The 16,217-nt window shown below is 38.8% G+C and overlaps 1 protein-coding gene across 9 annotated transcripts in view; it reads left to right on the top strand.

The window, feature by feature from the left end:
• The window catches only part of PIKFYVE (phosphoinositide kinase, FYVE-type zinc finger containing), a 109,368-nt gene that overhangs the window by 62,035 nt on the left and 31,116 nt on the right, over positions 1-16,217 (top strand). For all 9 annotated transcript variants that reach the window (XR_013483357.1, XR_013483358.1, XM_021008659.2 and 6 more), the window contains 3 exons: positions 6,043-6,143; positions 8,921-8,992; positions 10,351-10,522. Coding sequence is in view for 7 of the 9 variants with exons in the window: in XM_021008659.2 (XP_020864318.1) it covers positions 6,043-6,143; positions 8,921-8,992; positions 10,351-10,522 (345 nt within the window). In the remaining 2 variants the exon portion in view is untranslated. The remainder of the gene's footprint in view (positions 1-6,042; positions 6,144-8,920; positions 8,993-10,350; positions 10,523-16,217) is intronic.

Genomic DNA, 16,217 nt, shown 5'->3' with positions numbered 1-16,217 from the left:
GCTTTGTTTTTTCTGGTTATTCTGTAGCCACTGTGAAAATCTGATTTTTCTTTTGAGTCTCTGCTGTTTTGGAGTTATTCACTCCTTCTTGGCTGTTTATTTTTTTGGGGGGGGGAAATGGAGAGGAAGGATAGGGAGATCTCTAGATCTGGATCAAGAGTTTTCTTGAATTGGAACTTTGTGCCTTGCCACATTTCCAAGTGTGATGGTTGACCCTGCTTGGTCTCTCCTTGGGTTACCTGGGGGTCCTGAGCTAACCTCCTTCTCCATCAGATCTTTAAAGTTCAGAGTGCTGGATCTTCAGTGCCCTCTATGACATCTTGAGACAGAGTGCTTTGAACTTGTGAGTGCCCTGAGCTTGGGATGTCTGTATCTGAGCACTGTAGTGCTTGAACTGCTTGTTTTTGTTCATAGTTACAGTTAGGTCAAAGTAGAGACTGTGGGTTTCCTTCTACCTTAGTACTTTGTTCTGGAGGTCCTCTGCTTTTGCTCCCATTTAAGAAGAGTCCTAAAGGCTAAAGATGTTTTTGACCAATCTATGGTGATCCTGAGAGGCTTATATCTTGTCTGCATTGGCATTGGCTTTTTTAGAGGTTCCTTTTCCTTTTGTCTGTGTGCTGACTTTTTGCGGGGGCAGTTTTGGGCTTGGTAACTCTTTGGTCTGGTGTTATTTTAGTTTTTTCACTGGATTAGGTGTGTAGGAACTAGGCTGCTTCCTTCTGTTCAGGCAGCCATCTTAGGTGAGAGTCCTATCATAATTTCTTATGGCACAATAATATTCCATTACATTTATGTACCACAGTTTGCTTAGCCATTCCCTAATTGATGGGCATCTACCTTATTTGCAGTTCTTTGCTACTATAACAAATGCCATCATAAATATTTTGGTGTATGTGTGTGTATGTATATATGTATATATATGTTTATGTGTCAATATATATATTTTTAAAATTTACTTTCTTGGGGCATATGGATTAGTGTACCCACCTGCCAGTAGTGACTATTATAGTCTTTTGTCATTTTTGCTAACCTGTTGAATGTGAGGTGGGTCACTTTCTTTTTGAGGTAGGCTTGGTAAAATTTCTAGTAAATCACAGTATTTTAGAGTTGGAAGGGATTGTGGAAATCACCTAGTTCTACTTGCACATTCCTAGGAATCTCCACTTAAAACAACTCCAGTAAATGATCATACAGTCTTCATTTGAGGACCTCTAATATAGAGGAACTTACTACCTCCTTAGGCAACTCATTCCACTTTTGATTAATTTTCGAGTGGTTAGTGAAATTTTCCTTACATTTCCTTAGATTTACCTCTGTAACTTTTGTGTGTGACTGCTAGGTTTTTTGCCTAATAGACTTTTGTGGCTTAAGAACAAGTTTGATCTTTCTATATCATACTTATATCTTAAAATATTTGGATCGATGTTAGCAAGCATTTATTAAGCACCCGCTACATACCCGACACCATGCTAAGGACTGGAGATAAAAAGAAAGGCAGAAGCAGTTCTTGCCCTGCTTCAGGAGCTCACAATTTAATGGAGGAAATCGTATACAAATAAGCACGTGTAAGTGAGCAAGATTTTTACAGGATAAATTGGAGATAATGTCAAAGGGGATGGACTGATTAACATTAAAGAGGACTGGAAAGGCTTCTTGCAGAAGGTGGGATTGTAGCTGACACGTGAAGGATGCTGGGGAATTCAAGAGGCAGAGATGAAGAGAGCTGGTATTCCAGATATGGAGGGCAGCCAGTAAAAATGCACAGAGCTAGAAGACAGTGTCTGGATTGCAGTATGTGTATGTGTGTGTGTGTGTGTGGGGGGGGAGTATGCATGTAAGAACATTGTAAAGGTAGAACAGGTCAGGCTGTGAAGGGTTTTAAAAGCCAAACAGAGGATTTTCTCTTTGATCCTAGAGGCAATAGGGAGCCACTGGAGTTGATTGATTTTGTGGCAGGAATAATGTGGTCACAGTTGTACTTTTGGAAGATCATTTTGATATCTGGGTAGAGATTGGGGAGATTTGGGGCAGGGAGACCAGCAGATAATTGCAGTAGTTCAGGCATGGGGTGATGCAGGCCCACACCAGACTATTAATTGTAATAGATCAGAGAAGGGGGAGTATTTGAGAGATGCTACAAAAGTAGAATCAACAGGACTTGAGAGTAGATTGGATATATGGGGCGAGTGTGAGTGGAAGTCAGAGATGACACCTAGGTTGCAAGCTTGGATGAGCAGATTTGTTTGTGGTGCCTTTGGCAGTAATGGGGAAGTTCAAAGAGGAGAAGCTTCTGGGGGAAAGGTAAGAGTTCTGTTTTGAACATGTTGAGTTCAGAATTTCTAGAGGACATCTAGTTAGAAATGTCTGATAGCATTTGATGGTAGGAGATTGAAGATCAGGAAAAAGGCTAGGGCTGGATAAGTGATCTGAGAATCATCTGCATAGAGGTAATAATTTAATCCTTGGGCATTGATGAGATCACCAAGTAAAATGGTATAAAGGAAGAAGACAAAAAGTCCCAGGACAAAGCCTTGGATATTCATGTTTAGTGGACATGACCTGAATGAAGATCCAACAAGAGTCATACTGATAGGAGGAGAAGCAGAAAAGAGCAGCAGTGTAATAACCTAGAGCAAAGAGACAGGTCAGAGAGTATGAGCACTGAGAAAGGCCCTTCGAATTTGGCAGTTAAGATGTCAGTAACTTTGTTGTTTTTGTTTTTGGGGGGGGAGGGGGAGAGGCAGTTGGAGTTAAGTGACTTGCCCAGAGTCACAGCTAGTAAGCATTATGTGTCTGAGGCTGGATTTGAACTCAGGTCCACCTGACTGCAGGGCCGGTGCTGTATCCACTGTGCCACCTAGCTGCCCCTGTCATTAGTAACTTTGGAGAGAGCCATTTCAGTCAGATAATGGGCTCAGAAATTGGACTTCAAAGAGTTAAGAAGAGAATGAGAGGAAAGAAAGTGGAGGCATCGATTTTAGACAGCCATCTCAAGTTTAGCCACAAGTTTCCTGATTTGTCAAGATATTTTTGGTTCCTTATTCTATTGTTCCCACATTTTAGCTGAACTTCCTGGTTTTATGCAATTATAAAATTTCATAAGCATTTCCAGATTATTGATGAAATGTTGAAAAGCTCAGGGCCAAGTACATTTCCTGGGAATGGGACCTGAGGAGGAGTATATTTCCTCTAACTTTACTTTATCCAATTAGTATATAATATTTGGTTCTAATCATTTAATCAATCCCAAATCCTCTCAGAATCTCCACTTAAGGAGAGGGCCCAGGGCAGATATACTCAGTGTTTCCCACTTGGCTTCTAGTCTAGCCAGTATAATTTTTTTCCCACCAGAAGCTCATCTTCCTGCAAGGTCACATCAACTCTGAAACTTACACTTAGTAACCTGTGCCTCTAGGGCCCCTCTTTCCCTCTGAATTGGAGAGGGTGGAGGGTACACATTGGAAGAGCTTCTCACATGTAGCTATCTATATCCAATCTTGTAACTTTGTCAGACCAAATATACTCGTTATAAAGTTGGTCTGGCAAGACCTATTTTCAATTAAGCCATACTATATTTTTGTAATTATTACTTTTCTAGATTTATTGTTCATTTGTTTCAGTTGTGTCTGACTTTTTGTGACCCCATTTGGGATTTTCTTGGCAGAGATGGAGTGGTTTGCCATTCCCTTCTCCAGCTCATTTTACAGATAAAACTAAGGCAAACAAAGGTTAAGTGACTTGTCCAGGGTCACATAACTAGTAAGTGTCTGATGATAGATTTGAACTTAGGAGGATGAGTCTTCTTGGCTGTAGGCCTGACACTCTATCCACTGTGCTACCTAAGTACCCTTGTACTTTTTTAGATAGAGGTTCACAACCATCCTTTTGCTGATTTGTGGCCCAAGGATTGAATTTAAGCTTACTGACTTAAGAGTTTGCAGACTACACTCTTCTCTTTTGGAAAATCTGAACAACTGGCCTTCTCCAGTCCTCTGGCATTGCCCATGGTCTTTCAGAGATAAGTGATGATGACATCCACCAGTGGGGTACTATTTCATTCACTCTTCATACTTCTCTGCCTATGTACTCTGGTTGACTTAGTGTCCTAGGTATGGCGTGTAGGTGCCAGATATCCTACTAAGATGCATTATCTTGTGAATTTTGCTTCATATTTCTAGATAAGTTCTTTTTTTTTTCAAAAGGAAATGTTCATAGACATAACAGAATAAACTATCATCTCTGTGAATGAGCACCAAATGTGTAACTCTCTATAGAACTCCAGTTCCATATTTCCTCCTGTCTGTTACATATCACTACCTAAAGGGTCTGCCCACACCTCCAGTTTAACCTGATGAAAACTGAATTATCTTCTTTATAAACCTGTCCCTTCTCCTCACTTCTCTATTCCTCTTGACTCAACTCCTGACCTCATACATCCGTTGTGAAGTCCCATTGCTTTTACTTCTGCAGTACCGCTAGGATTCATCAGTTCTTCTCTTCATTTCTACCACAAATACTCTTGTTCAGACCTTAATTTGTTCTTGTGTATTGTATTGCCATACCCTCTTAAATGATTATTGCTTCTAATCTGTTCCCTTTCCCAGCCATCTTTTACACTTCTCAGATGGTATTAATCTTCTACTCAAAAGCCAATAATGTCTCCTTTTTGCCTACTAAATAAAATGTAAATTCCTGATTCTCTCATTTAAGGTCCTCCACAATTAGGCTTCAGCATGTTTTTCTAGCCTTCTTATATTATGCCTGTCTGTGTATTTTGTATTCTAACCAAATAGTCTAATCATTCTAAACTGCTCTCTGTCTGCCACTCATGCCCTCTATTTTCATATTTTTGTTATGCTGTGTGGGCTTCTGAAATGAACCTAGAATATATCCTACTTTTCATCTTTGCCTGATGAAGCCCAGATCATTTGCTTGATCTTTAAACCCCCCCCAAATCCCCCCCCCAAAAAACCCTTTGTAAAACTTCATTCTCTCCCTGTCCTAATTGGTCCTTCCCCTATCTTCTGAATTAATTATGTCACTCCATTCTTCAGAACCTCTTAGGGTGCTTATGCTGCTCCGTATCTAGATTGAATTCCCTGTCATAACTGCCATTTCTTTCTGTTGCAATCTCTCCCTGCAAGTCCCTGTTTTGGCTTCTCCTCCTATGTGGAGCCTTCTCTGACCCTTCCACGTAAATAAAAGTGATCTTTCCTACTTCATGTATATTAGCACTTTGTCAGGATTTTCTTTTAAATTTATCTTTTTTTCTTTGTACCATAGTTATTTCTGTGTGTTTGCCTCTGTGTTCTCCCATTAGATTGTAAACTCTTGGAGAGGAGGGCTCATGTCAAATATCATTGTATCAAATATTAATATATTCAGTGCCTACACCCATTAGGTGCTTAATAAATTTTGGATGAAGGATAAATTAATATCTATTTTATTTATGAGTGAGGTGATATTGAGAATTTGGGAAATGAAATACAGGAATCAACAAAAGTACAATGATTGCATCTTATGTCACAAAGCACTCTATACCAGGAAAATACTATAGTTCATGTCAATTTTTGCGCATCTGTATAATATATAAAATCAAAGGTCTGGGCAAAAACAAACACCCAAATAGGTACATATATGTAAATACATTTCAAAGTGATATAATTTCATTGGTTTGGGTACTTTTAACTTTGAAACCAATTACAGTTCCTTCTTAACTTGTTATAGATGGTCTTCTGGAGTGGTTGTGGCAGTGGTGTTGAACAATTCATTCACTCATGGCCAACCTGGTGAGGAACCTGTCTGGACTTAGGCCGATCATTGGGCAACAGGCATACACTGTGTCACTAGTCTGCACTTGGGAGGTTTTCCAGTTGGATGGAATACCTCTTAGAGCTTGTGCTTATGCTCCGCTGGTGTAGACTTCAAAAATACAGGGTCACCTCTGTGACACAGTGAATTATCGAAGTATATCTCACATTAATGCATGTTGTTGTCTTAAAAATAATTATTAGTTACTAAACTGTGACCTCATTTTTTTAGGTAGACTGTCTGAGTGCTGTCAACCACCAAAGGCTTTGTGTGCTTTTTAGTAGTTCTTCTGCCCAATCCAGCAATGCTCCCAGTGCATGTGTTAGTCCTTGGTAAGAATTTTTTTTCTTGTGCTGTTGTATGCATTCTTTAATTTTGAGTCACTTTTCCTTGGGTGAATGAATAGGTTTATCAAATTCTTATTTTATGCTAGTTACAGTGAATGTGCTATTTTCCCAAATTGGCTGTCAATCTTAGATATAGACATTAGGAATTGTTTTTAGTTGTAAGAATTCATTTATGCCATATTGAAGGAGTTGGATCTATGGCTTTGTAAGTAAAAAGCCATTTTTTAGTAAAGCTAAATGTTTAAGAAGTATAAAAACAAACACACTGGCAAGGAATTCTTGGTATCCTAACTCAGTCTTGGCTAGTTTGGGAAGTATGAAAAGAGTAAAATTTTCCCCTGTTGCATGTCACAAGTCTGAGAGTTGGTTTGAAAAATTTTCAATTCTGATTAAGGGGTTAACTTTCAGACATCAGTTTTATAAAAGTAATACAGGCATACCTCATGTTACAAATAGATTACATTCCAATAATCTTTTTGTCTAAGTAGGTGGTTTGGCATTCAAAATATCCTTTCTTATAGAATCAATATTATTAATGAAGATGGTCTCTATGATGGTCCTCATAAGCCTGTAGCTAAATTATTGTCCTCCACATTGTAGTGACTAGCCCAAGGACATGAGACCAGGATAGGGAAAAGACTTGAAACTATGCTATAGATCAGTTGAACAAACTTGGGGTATTATCATGGAGAAAAGAAGCCTTTGAGAATAACTTAATCAATGTCTTCAAGCATTTGGAGAGTAGTCATAAAGGAATTAGATTTATTTTGCTTGGCTTAACAATGACAATAATAATGATAATAATAATAATAGCTAACTTTACATAGTGTATTAAGGCTTGCAGAGTGCTTTACAAATATTATCTCATTTGATCCTCTCAACCCTGGGAAGCAGGTGATATTATTATTCCCCTTTTACAGATAAAAAAACTGAGATAGGTTAAGTGTCTTGCCCAGGGTCATCCAAGTAGTAAGTTTCTGAGGCTGGATTTGAACTCAGGTCTTTCTGATTCCAGGTCCCATCACTCTATTCACCACCTACCTGCATTTTTAGAACTATGGATAGAAAACCTTAGACAGCAGGGGTTGGATGTTGTAGAGATGCTTAATATGAGAGGGGAGAAAAAAAAATCCCTCCGCAACAATTAGAGCTTAGGATCAGAGGATCATATATTTAAAGCTAGAAGGGTCTTCAAAATCTTCCTAATCTGATTTTCATTTTATAATTGAGGAAACTACAGCTTGATGAAATTAAATGACTTGTTCATAGTTGACTGAACCACAACAGCATGCAATCTGTAAGTATCAGAGAGAGGCAGAGTTTAAACCTAGGTTTTCTGATTCTTTCCATTCTTACTAGGATCTTGTAAAAGGAAATCTGAGGTTCCTTGTAATGTGGATAATCTAAGACTCTTGCCCTATAGAACTTTGCTGTCATTTATGATATGTTTTCTGTGAGAAAATACATTCTAGGTTTCCGCTTAGGCTGAGGCAAGGGCACATCATCCTCCCCAGGATTTGGGACTTTGGCAAGGAATTCTAGGTCTCGTAACCCACGCTTTTGAGCTGTGTCTAGGTTCCTAAAATAGAGCTGCACCATCTTTGGTATGATTATGAAAAACTGTTTGCAGTAAGGGAACCAATTAGAGAGATCATCTTTGATTCAGTTCAGTATATGTTTATTAAGTGCTTCCTATGTGCTAGGTACTTTGCTAAGTACTAGTAGTACAAAAAGAGGCAAAAGACAGCAACTGTCCTCAAGGAGCTTACAGTCTAATGTGGGAGACAGCATATGAACAAATATATACAAAGCAAGCTATGTACAGGATAAGTAGGAATTTAAAAAGCACCTGAATTAAGAGGAGTTAGAAAAGACTTCGTGTGGAAGGTGGGACTTGAAGTCAGGGAGGTCAGTAGTCAGGACAAAGGAGAGAGAGTGCTCTAGGTATGGGGAAAAGGCAAAAAAAAAAAAAAGCCCAGAGCCAAGAGATCATAGATGATTAAATTTAGAAGTGGAAGGGATCTCAGAAATTATTTAGCGGAACCCTCTCATTTTAAAGATGAGGAAACTGAGGCCCAGAGAAATCGAGTCCAAGCTGTGAGCTCTTTGAGGACAGGGATTGTCTTTTGCCCTTTTTTGTAACTCCAGTGCTTAGCACAGGGCCCGGCACAGAATATGCACCCAACACGTGGTTACTGACTGCTGACTATTAAGAGACTTGTATAGGGTCACACTGATTGTAAGAAGAGCCAGGATTCTAAATCTTGGGCTTTCCATTCCAAATTCAAAGCAGTAATCAAGAGTTCTATTACGTGTGATAATACTTAATCTCCTTGTGATGGAACCTTTAACATTCACAGCTGACCAAAAATATCTTAAGCTGACTCAGTTTTACTCTCTGGTGATAACTAATTATGTTTATTTCTTTTTATTAGATAACTTAAAAAGAAACTTGGGTGTGACACTAGGAATGGAGTCAGATGCCATAGATTTATCTAGTTTGAGCTAGTTTTTCCAGCTGAGGAGTTAAGCCTTTTATGGAATTGCTTCTGTTAATTCTGTATTATAAACACAGAGTATCCCAACAGTCTTAGTAAAGTTTAAGCTTTACTAGTTTATTAGCTTAAAACTGCACTAAAACTTTTGGGATACCCTTTACTCCTAATGAGAATACTCATAAAGTCTTGTGAAGTTTCTGAGCAGCACTGGTTCCTATGATGTGCTTTTGACGTAATATGCATTTCTAACGTTTCTTCCTTTAGGATTGTGACCATGGAGTTTTATGGGAAGAATGACCTCACTTTAGGAATATTTTTAGAGAGGTACTGCTTCAGGTAAGGATTATTTTTCTCATTCTATATACTTTTTCTCTCATACTCTGAAGTACAGTGGGGAAGAAATATAGATTTGTGATTTAGGAAATAGACTTCTGAGTGTCAGCCTTGTTAGGACATCTTCTGTCTTGATTGTATATGTACTGACAGTATGTATACAGAAATGACTTTGTTCTGTCAAGTAGTCCTTTTATCGATTCTTTGTCTGTCATCTGTTTACCATACCGTTTCCAAGATTTACCTGGGAATTGCTTGTTTTATTAATGAGTAAAATGACAGGATATCATTGATTCTGAAGGTAGGAAGCTAAGCTAGATGATCTCTTCAGATCTTCCCAAATCTGTTTCTTGGATAATGATAACATTAAGCTTTGTTACGGCTTTAAACAACATCTCTACAAGGCAGGTAGTATGAGTATCCTCACTTTTCTAGGTGAAGTTATAAAGACGACATTGTTACAGAACTAGTAACTAATAGAACTGAGAATAAAACTCATGTCTTCCAAGTCCAGTGTTGAGTTGTTTTTTTTAAATTCATTTCATAAGTGGTCCAAACCTGTGGACTTAGGAAAGAGTCGGGGAAGAATTTGGGTGACGCAGAATTACTGTGAGGTGTTTACAAATCTATATGTACCTCAAGGATTGTCATTTTGATCTTTAGCTTCAGCAAAGTCTTTACTGTAACTTAATATGATAAATAAGCATACCTTATAGTTTATATGAATAAATTATGTGTCTCATGTATATTACTGTTTTTTGTATATATATATAGTTATGATTTACAAAATATAGATTTGTTTAGAAGCATTACTGAATTTATAGTAACTTTTTATCATCATACTTTGTATCAGTGGATGCCAATAGTAAAATGACTGTTATAAGAATCCTACACAGTGTTTTTGCTAAGAGAACCCTCCCTCAGACTTGAAAAACTTGGAAACTACCGTACTACATCACATCACCTCTTTGACTGAAGATGTAGAAAACCACATCTCTGAATCCAGAATGTTTTGAATGAATGGACTTAGAAGGCTTTGTTTACTTTGCTCTTAGTCTTGGGTTCGCTTTGTGTTTTTCTTAAGATATTTAAAGTCTTGGTGATAATCTATAGGGGAATTTACTTTTTCCTGAGTTTTCTGTACTTACTTTTAGCAGTCAGAATGAGTTACTATCTTAAATTCCTTCATTATTTCATGTAAATGTCATATTAAGTGCATTAAGTTTGTTTAGTACTTTGATTTATAGTGAAACCACTCCTACTTGCTAAGCTTTCTTGACCTAATGTTTGTCATATGCATTCTAGCAAGATTTGCCATTTTATGATGTATGAAAAGAATTTTCTTCACTTCTTTGTCACAGGCCTTCTTATCATTGTCCCAGCATGTTTTGTGATACTCCTATGGTGCATCATATTCGTCGATTTGTGCACGGGCAAGGTTGTGTCCAGATCGTACTGAAAGAATTGGATTCTCCAGTGCCTGGATATCAACACACAATTCTTACCTATTCCTGGTGTAGAATCTGTAAACAGGTATATAATGTGTAATGTTTCTTAACATTTCGTTTACTTGTTTGCCTTGTCTTGTATTTTTTGTTATTGTTTTTAAGCCCATAGTATGTAATATTTGAGTATAATCATTTATGTCTTGTTAATATTGTTTTCATTTTCTAGCCATCTTTAGTTAAATGTTATATATTTGTTTTTACATATATTTTGAATATTGTACTTTTAGAATTGATCAGCTGCCTTCAGATTTCAGTAGCCCTAAACAATAATCAGTTAAAATAATGCTTGTTTAGTGCCTTGAATGGTAGAATTAAATTAACATCAAATATTTCTTATGTATATCCTGTGGGCAAGGCTATGTACTAATAGACTTTAGAGATTCAGAAGCAAAATTGAAACTGTCCTTGTCCTCAAGCAGCTTATTTTAAGCATCCAGCACACACAGAAGTAAGTATAATATGAGAGGGAATGAAAGGAGCAAGGGAGAAATCAAAGTACTCTAATGATTGTAGTGCTGGAGAATTCAGATAGAGTGCCGACACAGATTGCCAGACTTGTGTTACTACTCACAGGGGAGGAGGACATCGTTGCATGGCTTCCGTGCTTCCCTGCTCACTGTGGGCAGCTCATGGTGGTAGGCTATGTAATCCTTGCTCCATATAGAGGCCCAGAGCTGCTGGGGCTCAACCTTAAATGTCATTTGAGACAAAGGGCCAGTGTGATACCAATGGGAAAATACCCTATTATCCATAGGACCAGTAAAGTGAGAATATTTGCCACAGTACCTAATAAGGAGGGAGTAGAGCAGAGCAGGGAAGTAGGAATAGTAACCTAACAGTGCCATGCTAGCAAGAGGCTGAAATGGAGGACTAGGGCTGTACCAGTCAACTTAGGTTTCACCAGTAGATAGGACTGTTTGAGGAGGAGGAGAAGACCAGCAACTTGGAGGATCAAAGAAGGTTTTCAAAGGAGGGTGGCATCCAAACTGAATCTTGAAGGATAAGGATTCTGAAAGACAAAGGTGAATATGTTCTAGGCGAAGGGAAAGCAGGACATGGAATATAGAGTTTGGTGAACAACTAATAGTTCACTTTGGCTGGACTGTAGAGTTCATGGCAGAAAGTAATATGAAGTAAACTTCTGGAGTACCTTAACTCCTAGGCTAAGGGATTTGTGTTTTATTTAGATATATTAAGGAGCCTCTGAAGGATTTGTGTAGGGGAGTGATAGTCAGACTTCTGCTTATCAGGATCATTTGGGCAGCTACATTAAGGATGAGTTGGGAAGGGGAGAAGCAAGAGGCATGGAAATCAGCATGGGAGGCACTTAAAATAATTTAGGACAGTGAATGGTGATGAGACCTGAATTGGGATAGTAAGAGTTTTGAATGCCCAAATGTGAGAGATGATGTGGAGGTAGAAAGAATGAGATTGGTCACCTGTGATAGGATGGGGGAAAGTCAGGAGAATGGAAGAAGAGTCAGGAAGTGACTCTGTGGTTTCAGATCTGAGTGACTGGGAGGATGGCGGTGTAGGATGGTGGTGTCCTCAGATGAAATAATGAATGAGTCTGAAGTGGAACATCATATTTTGTCCCCAAAATTCATTCTTTTTAATTCTTATTTCTTTTGAGGGTATCACAGTCCTTCCAGTCATGCAGATTTAAAACCTTGGCATCATCTTTAATTTCTTACTTGCTTTCAGCCCACGTATCCAGTCAGTTGCCATATCTTGTTGATTGTACTTGTGCAGCTTCTCTTTGTCTGCCTCCTTGTCTTTATTCAAACAACCACTACCCCACTTTAGGCTCTCTTTGCCACTTGAGTGAATTATTGCAATAAGTCCCTTCATTGGCCTCTTTGCCTCAATTATTTCTTCTTTCCATACTCTCTTCCACACAGTTGTCAAAGTGAAATTATTAAAGCCTAGGTCTATCACATCATTCTCCTACTCCATAAATTCCAGTGACTGTCTGGTAGCCCTGGAAGCCTTTTACATCCTGGCTTCAGCCTGCTTTTCTGGTCTTAAGCAGTACTTTCCATAATGCACTCCAGTCCTGCTGAACTAGCCTTCTTGTTATTCCTTACACACAGCACTACATCTCGCTCTCTTCTTTAAAAAATCAATTTATGTATTTTTAGTTTTTAACGTTCACTTTCACACGATTTTGAGTTCCAAGTTTTCTCCCCATCATTCCCCTGCCCCCACCCCTAGATAGTGTGCATTCTGATTACCCCTTCACCAAATCTGCCCCACCTTCTCGTATCCCCTTCCCCTATTTTCCTGTAGGGTAAGATAGATATCTATACCCCATTGCCTGTGTATCTTATTTCCCAGTTGCACGTAAAAACAATTTTTAACATTTGTTTTTAAAACTTTGAATTCAAAATTCTCTTCTTTCCTCCCTCCCTACCCACTCATTGAGAAGGCAAGCAATTTGATAATAGATTATACATGTATAGTCATGCAAAATACTCCCATAATAGTCATATTGTGAAAGACTCACTATATTTCCCTCCATCCTATCCCAACCCCCATTTATTCTATTCTCTCCTTTCACTGTCCCTCCTCAAAAGTGTTTGCTTCTGATTACCTCCTCCCCCAATCTGCCCTCCCTTCAATCATCCCACCCTCCTTCTTGTCCCCTTCCCCCCTACTTTATTGTAGGGTAAGATAGATTTCCATACCCAATTGAGTGTGTTTGGTAGTCCTTCCTAAAGCCAAATCTGATGAGAGTGAAGTTTATTCATTCTCACCTCCCCCCTCTTCCCGTTCACTGTAAAAGCTTTTTCTTGCCTCTTTTATGTGAGATAATTTTGCCCATTCTACCTCTCCCTTTCTCTTCTCCCAGTACATTCCTCTCTCACCCCTTAATTTTATATTTTAGATATCATCCTTTCATATTCAACTTACCCTGTGCATGCTATCTATCTATATTCCTCCAACTACCCTAATAATGAGAAAGGTGTCATGAGTTACAAATACCATCTTTCCGTGTAGGAATGTAAACCGTTCAACTTTAATAAGTCTCTTATGATTTCTCTTTCCTGTTTACATTTTCATGATTCTCTTGAGTCTTGAAAAGAAAGTCAAATTTTCTGTCTAGCTTTGGGTTCTCAGAATGCATTAAATTCTTCTGTGTCATTGAACGTCAATTTTTCCCTCATGTTGATTATACTCAGTTTTGCTGGATAGGTGATTCTTGATTTTAATCCTAGCTCCTGTGACCTCCGGAATATCATATTTCAAGCCCTCTGATCCCTTAATGTAGAAGCTACTAAATCTTGTGTTATCCTGCTTGTGTTTTCACAGTACTCAATTGTTTCTTTCTTGCAATATTTTCTCCTTGACCTGGGAATTCTGGAACTTGGCTATAATATTCCTGGGAGTTTTCCTTTTGGGATCTCTTTTAGGAGGTGATCAGTGGATTCTTTCCACTTCTATTTTGCCCTCTAGTTCAAGAATATCAGGGCAGTTTTACTTGATAATTTCTTGAAAGATGATGTCTAGGCTCTCTTTTTGATCATGGCTTTCAGGTAGTCTAATAATTTTAAAATTATGTCTCCTGGGTCTATTTTCCAGGTCAGTTGTTTTTCCAATGAGATATTTCACATTGTCTTCTTTTTTTTTTATTCTTTTGGTTTTGTTTTACAATTTCTTGATTTCTAATAAAGTCATTAACTTCTTTTCCTCATTGGCTTTTGGACCTCTTTTGCCATTTGGGTTAGTCTGTTTTTTAAAGTGTTATTTTCTTCAGCATTTTTTTGGATCTGCTTTAGCAAGCTGTTGACTTGTTTTTCATGATTTTCTTGCATTGCTCTCATTTCTCTTCCCAATTTTTTCTTACTTCTCTTAATTGATTTTCAAAATCCTTTTTGAGCCCTTCCATGGCCTGAGACCAATTCGTATTTTTCTTGGAGGCTTTGGATGTAGGAGCTTTGACTTTGTCATCTTCTGGTTGTATGTTTTGATCTTCCTTGTCACCAAAGTAAGTTTCAATAGTCTGAGCTTTTTTTTTTTGTTTGCCCATTTTCCCAGCCCAGTCAAGTTAAAACTTGACTTTTTAACTCTTTGTTAAGGTAGGCTCTGCTTCCAATGTGGAGGGCGTATTATTCCAGGCTTCAGGGGTTTTGTGCAACTGTTTTCAGAGATACTTCTAGGGATCTGTAAGTTTTCAGTTTTCCAAGGTGGTATGCTCTAAGGAGAAGTGTTTACTCCCTTCTTGGCCTGTGCTCTGGTCTGTGAGTGACCACAAGCACTCTTTCTGCCCTTGAACTGTGAGGAGGGTTTCCTCTGCACTGCTGCCACAAGTCCTGCTGTGCCAGTGCTCCTCCTTGCTCCAGGACAGTGACCTGGATCTGAGTATGGGCAAAATAACAGAATCCTACCTTGTCAGCAAAGAGACCCCTATAATCTCCTTCTATAAGTTGTTTGATCCCTTTGCCATCTGTGGGCTGAAAGCTCTGGGAACAGCTGCTGTTGCCACTGCCGCAGCCGCCACTGTGCCACTACCGCCACTGCGCCACTACCATCGCCCCAGGGCTGTGCTGGGGCCAGGGTTGGACCGTGCTTCTCTCACCCAGGTCTGACAGACCTTTCCTGCTCACCTTTGAAGTTGTCTTTAGTGTTTGGGAGTTGAGAAGTCTGGAAACCACCACAGCTGCCAGTGATTCAGTCCCCTGAGGCTTGCTCCAGATCTCAAAGACAGGGGTCTTTGCCTGTGTGGCCCACACTGAACTCTGCTCCTCTGGGCTGGAAATTTTTTTTTCACTTTGCTTTTTGTGAGTTCTACTGCTCTAGAATTTGTTTAGAATAATTTTTTACAGGTATTTGGAGGGGTTTGGGGGAGGGTTCAAGTGAGTCCTTGCTTTTACTCTGCCATGTTGGCTCCCTGCTACCTTTCTTGACTCAGTACCTTGGCACAAACACTCCATGCACAGAAGGTACTCCTTTCTGACTTCTGCTGCTTAGGATCCCAGCTTCCTTCAAATTCACCTCAAATGACACTTCCTGCTTGAGGCCTTTCCTGATTCCCCCAGCTACTAGTGCCCCTCTCCCTGGCATCTGTTATTATTTATTTTATAGATACTTAATATAGAGACATCCTGTGATTTCAAGATTATCAATCAAATCACAGATTTTGTAAAAAAAATGTATACACGTTTCCCAAATGGAGTACACATTCTTTTGTGAACAAAAACGGTTTGATTTTTGTTTTGTGTTCCTAGCACCAGCAGAGTGCCTGGTGTATAGTAGGTGTTTAATAAATGCTTGCATAATTAATTGGAGACTTAAGAGGAAAAAGATGAGTTCATTTTGGACATACTGGGTTTTAGTTCCTGATATGACATTTTGGTAGAGCTCTGTAGCAGGTAGTTAGAGGATGAAGGGTCTTTTTTGTAGTTGTTTGTTTGTTTTGTTTTGTTTTGTTTTTTTGTGAGGAAGTTGGGGTTAAGTGACTTGCCTTGGGTCACACAGCTAGTGTCAAGTGTCTGAGGCCACATTTGAACTCAGGTCCTTATGGTTTCAGGACTGGTGCTCTATCCACTGTGCCACCTACCTGCCCCAGAAGTATGAAGTTTTGAGAGAGAAATTAGACCTGGATAGGTAGATTTCAGAGTCATTTGTATTGATGATAACAGAATCATGGGAGCACATGAGATCATCATCTGAACATCTAGAGTTATCTTGATTTTTAACTAATTTTAAAGTCCCAATTT

Source organism: Phascolarctos cinereus, unplaced genomic scaffold (genome assembly GCF_003287225.1).
Source record: "Phascolarctos cinereus isolate Bilbo 61053 unplaced genomic scaffold, phaCin_HiC Scaffold_7;HRSCAF=346, whole genome shotgun sequence".
Taxonomy (NCBI): Eukaryota; Metazoa; Chordata; class Mammalia; order Diprotodontia; family Phascolarctidae; genus Phascolarctos; species Phascolarctos cinereus.
This window is presented reverse-complemented; position numbering and strand designations above follow the sequence as displayed.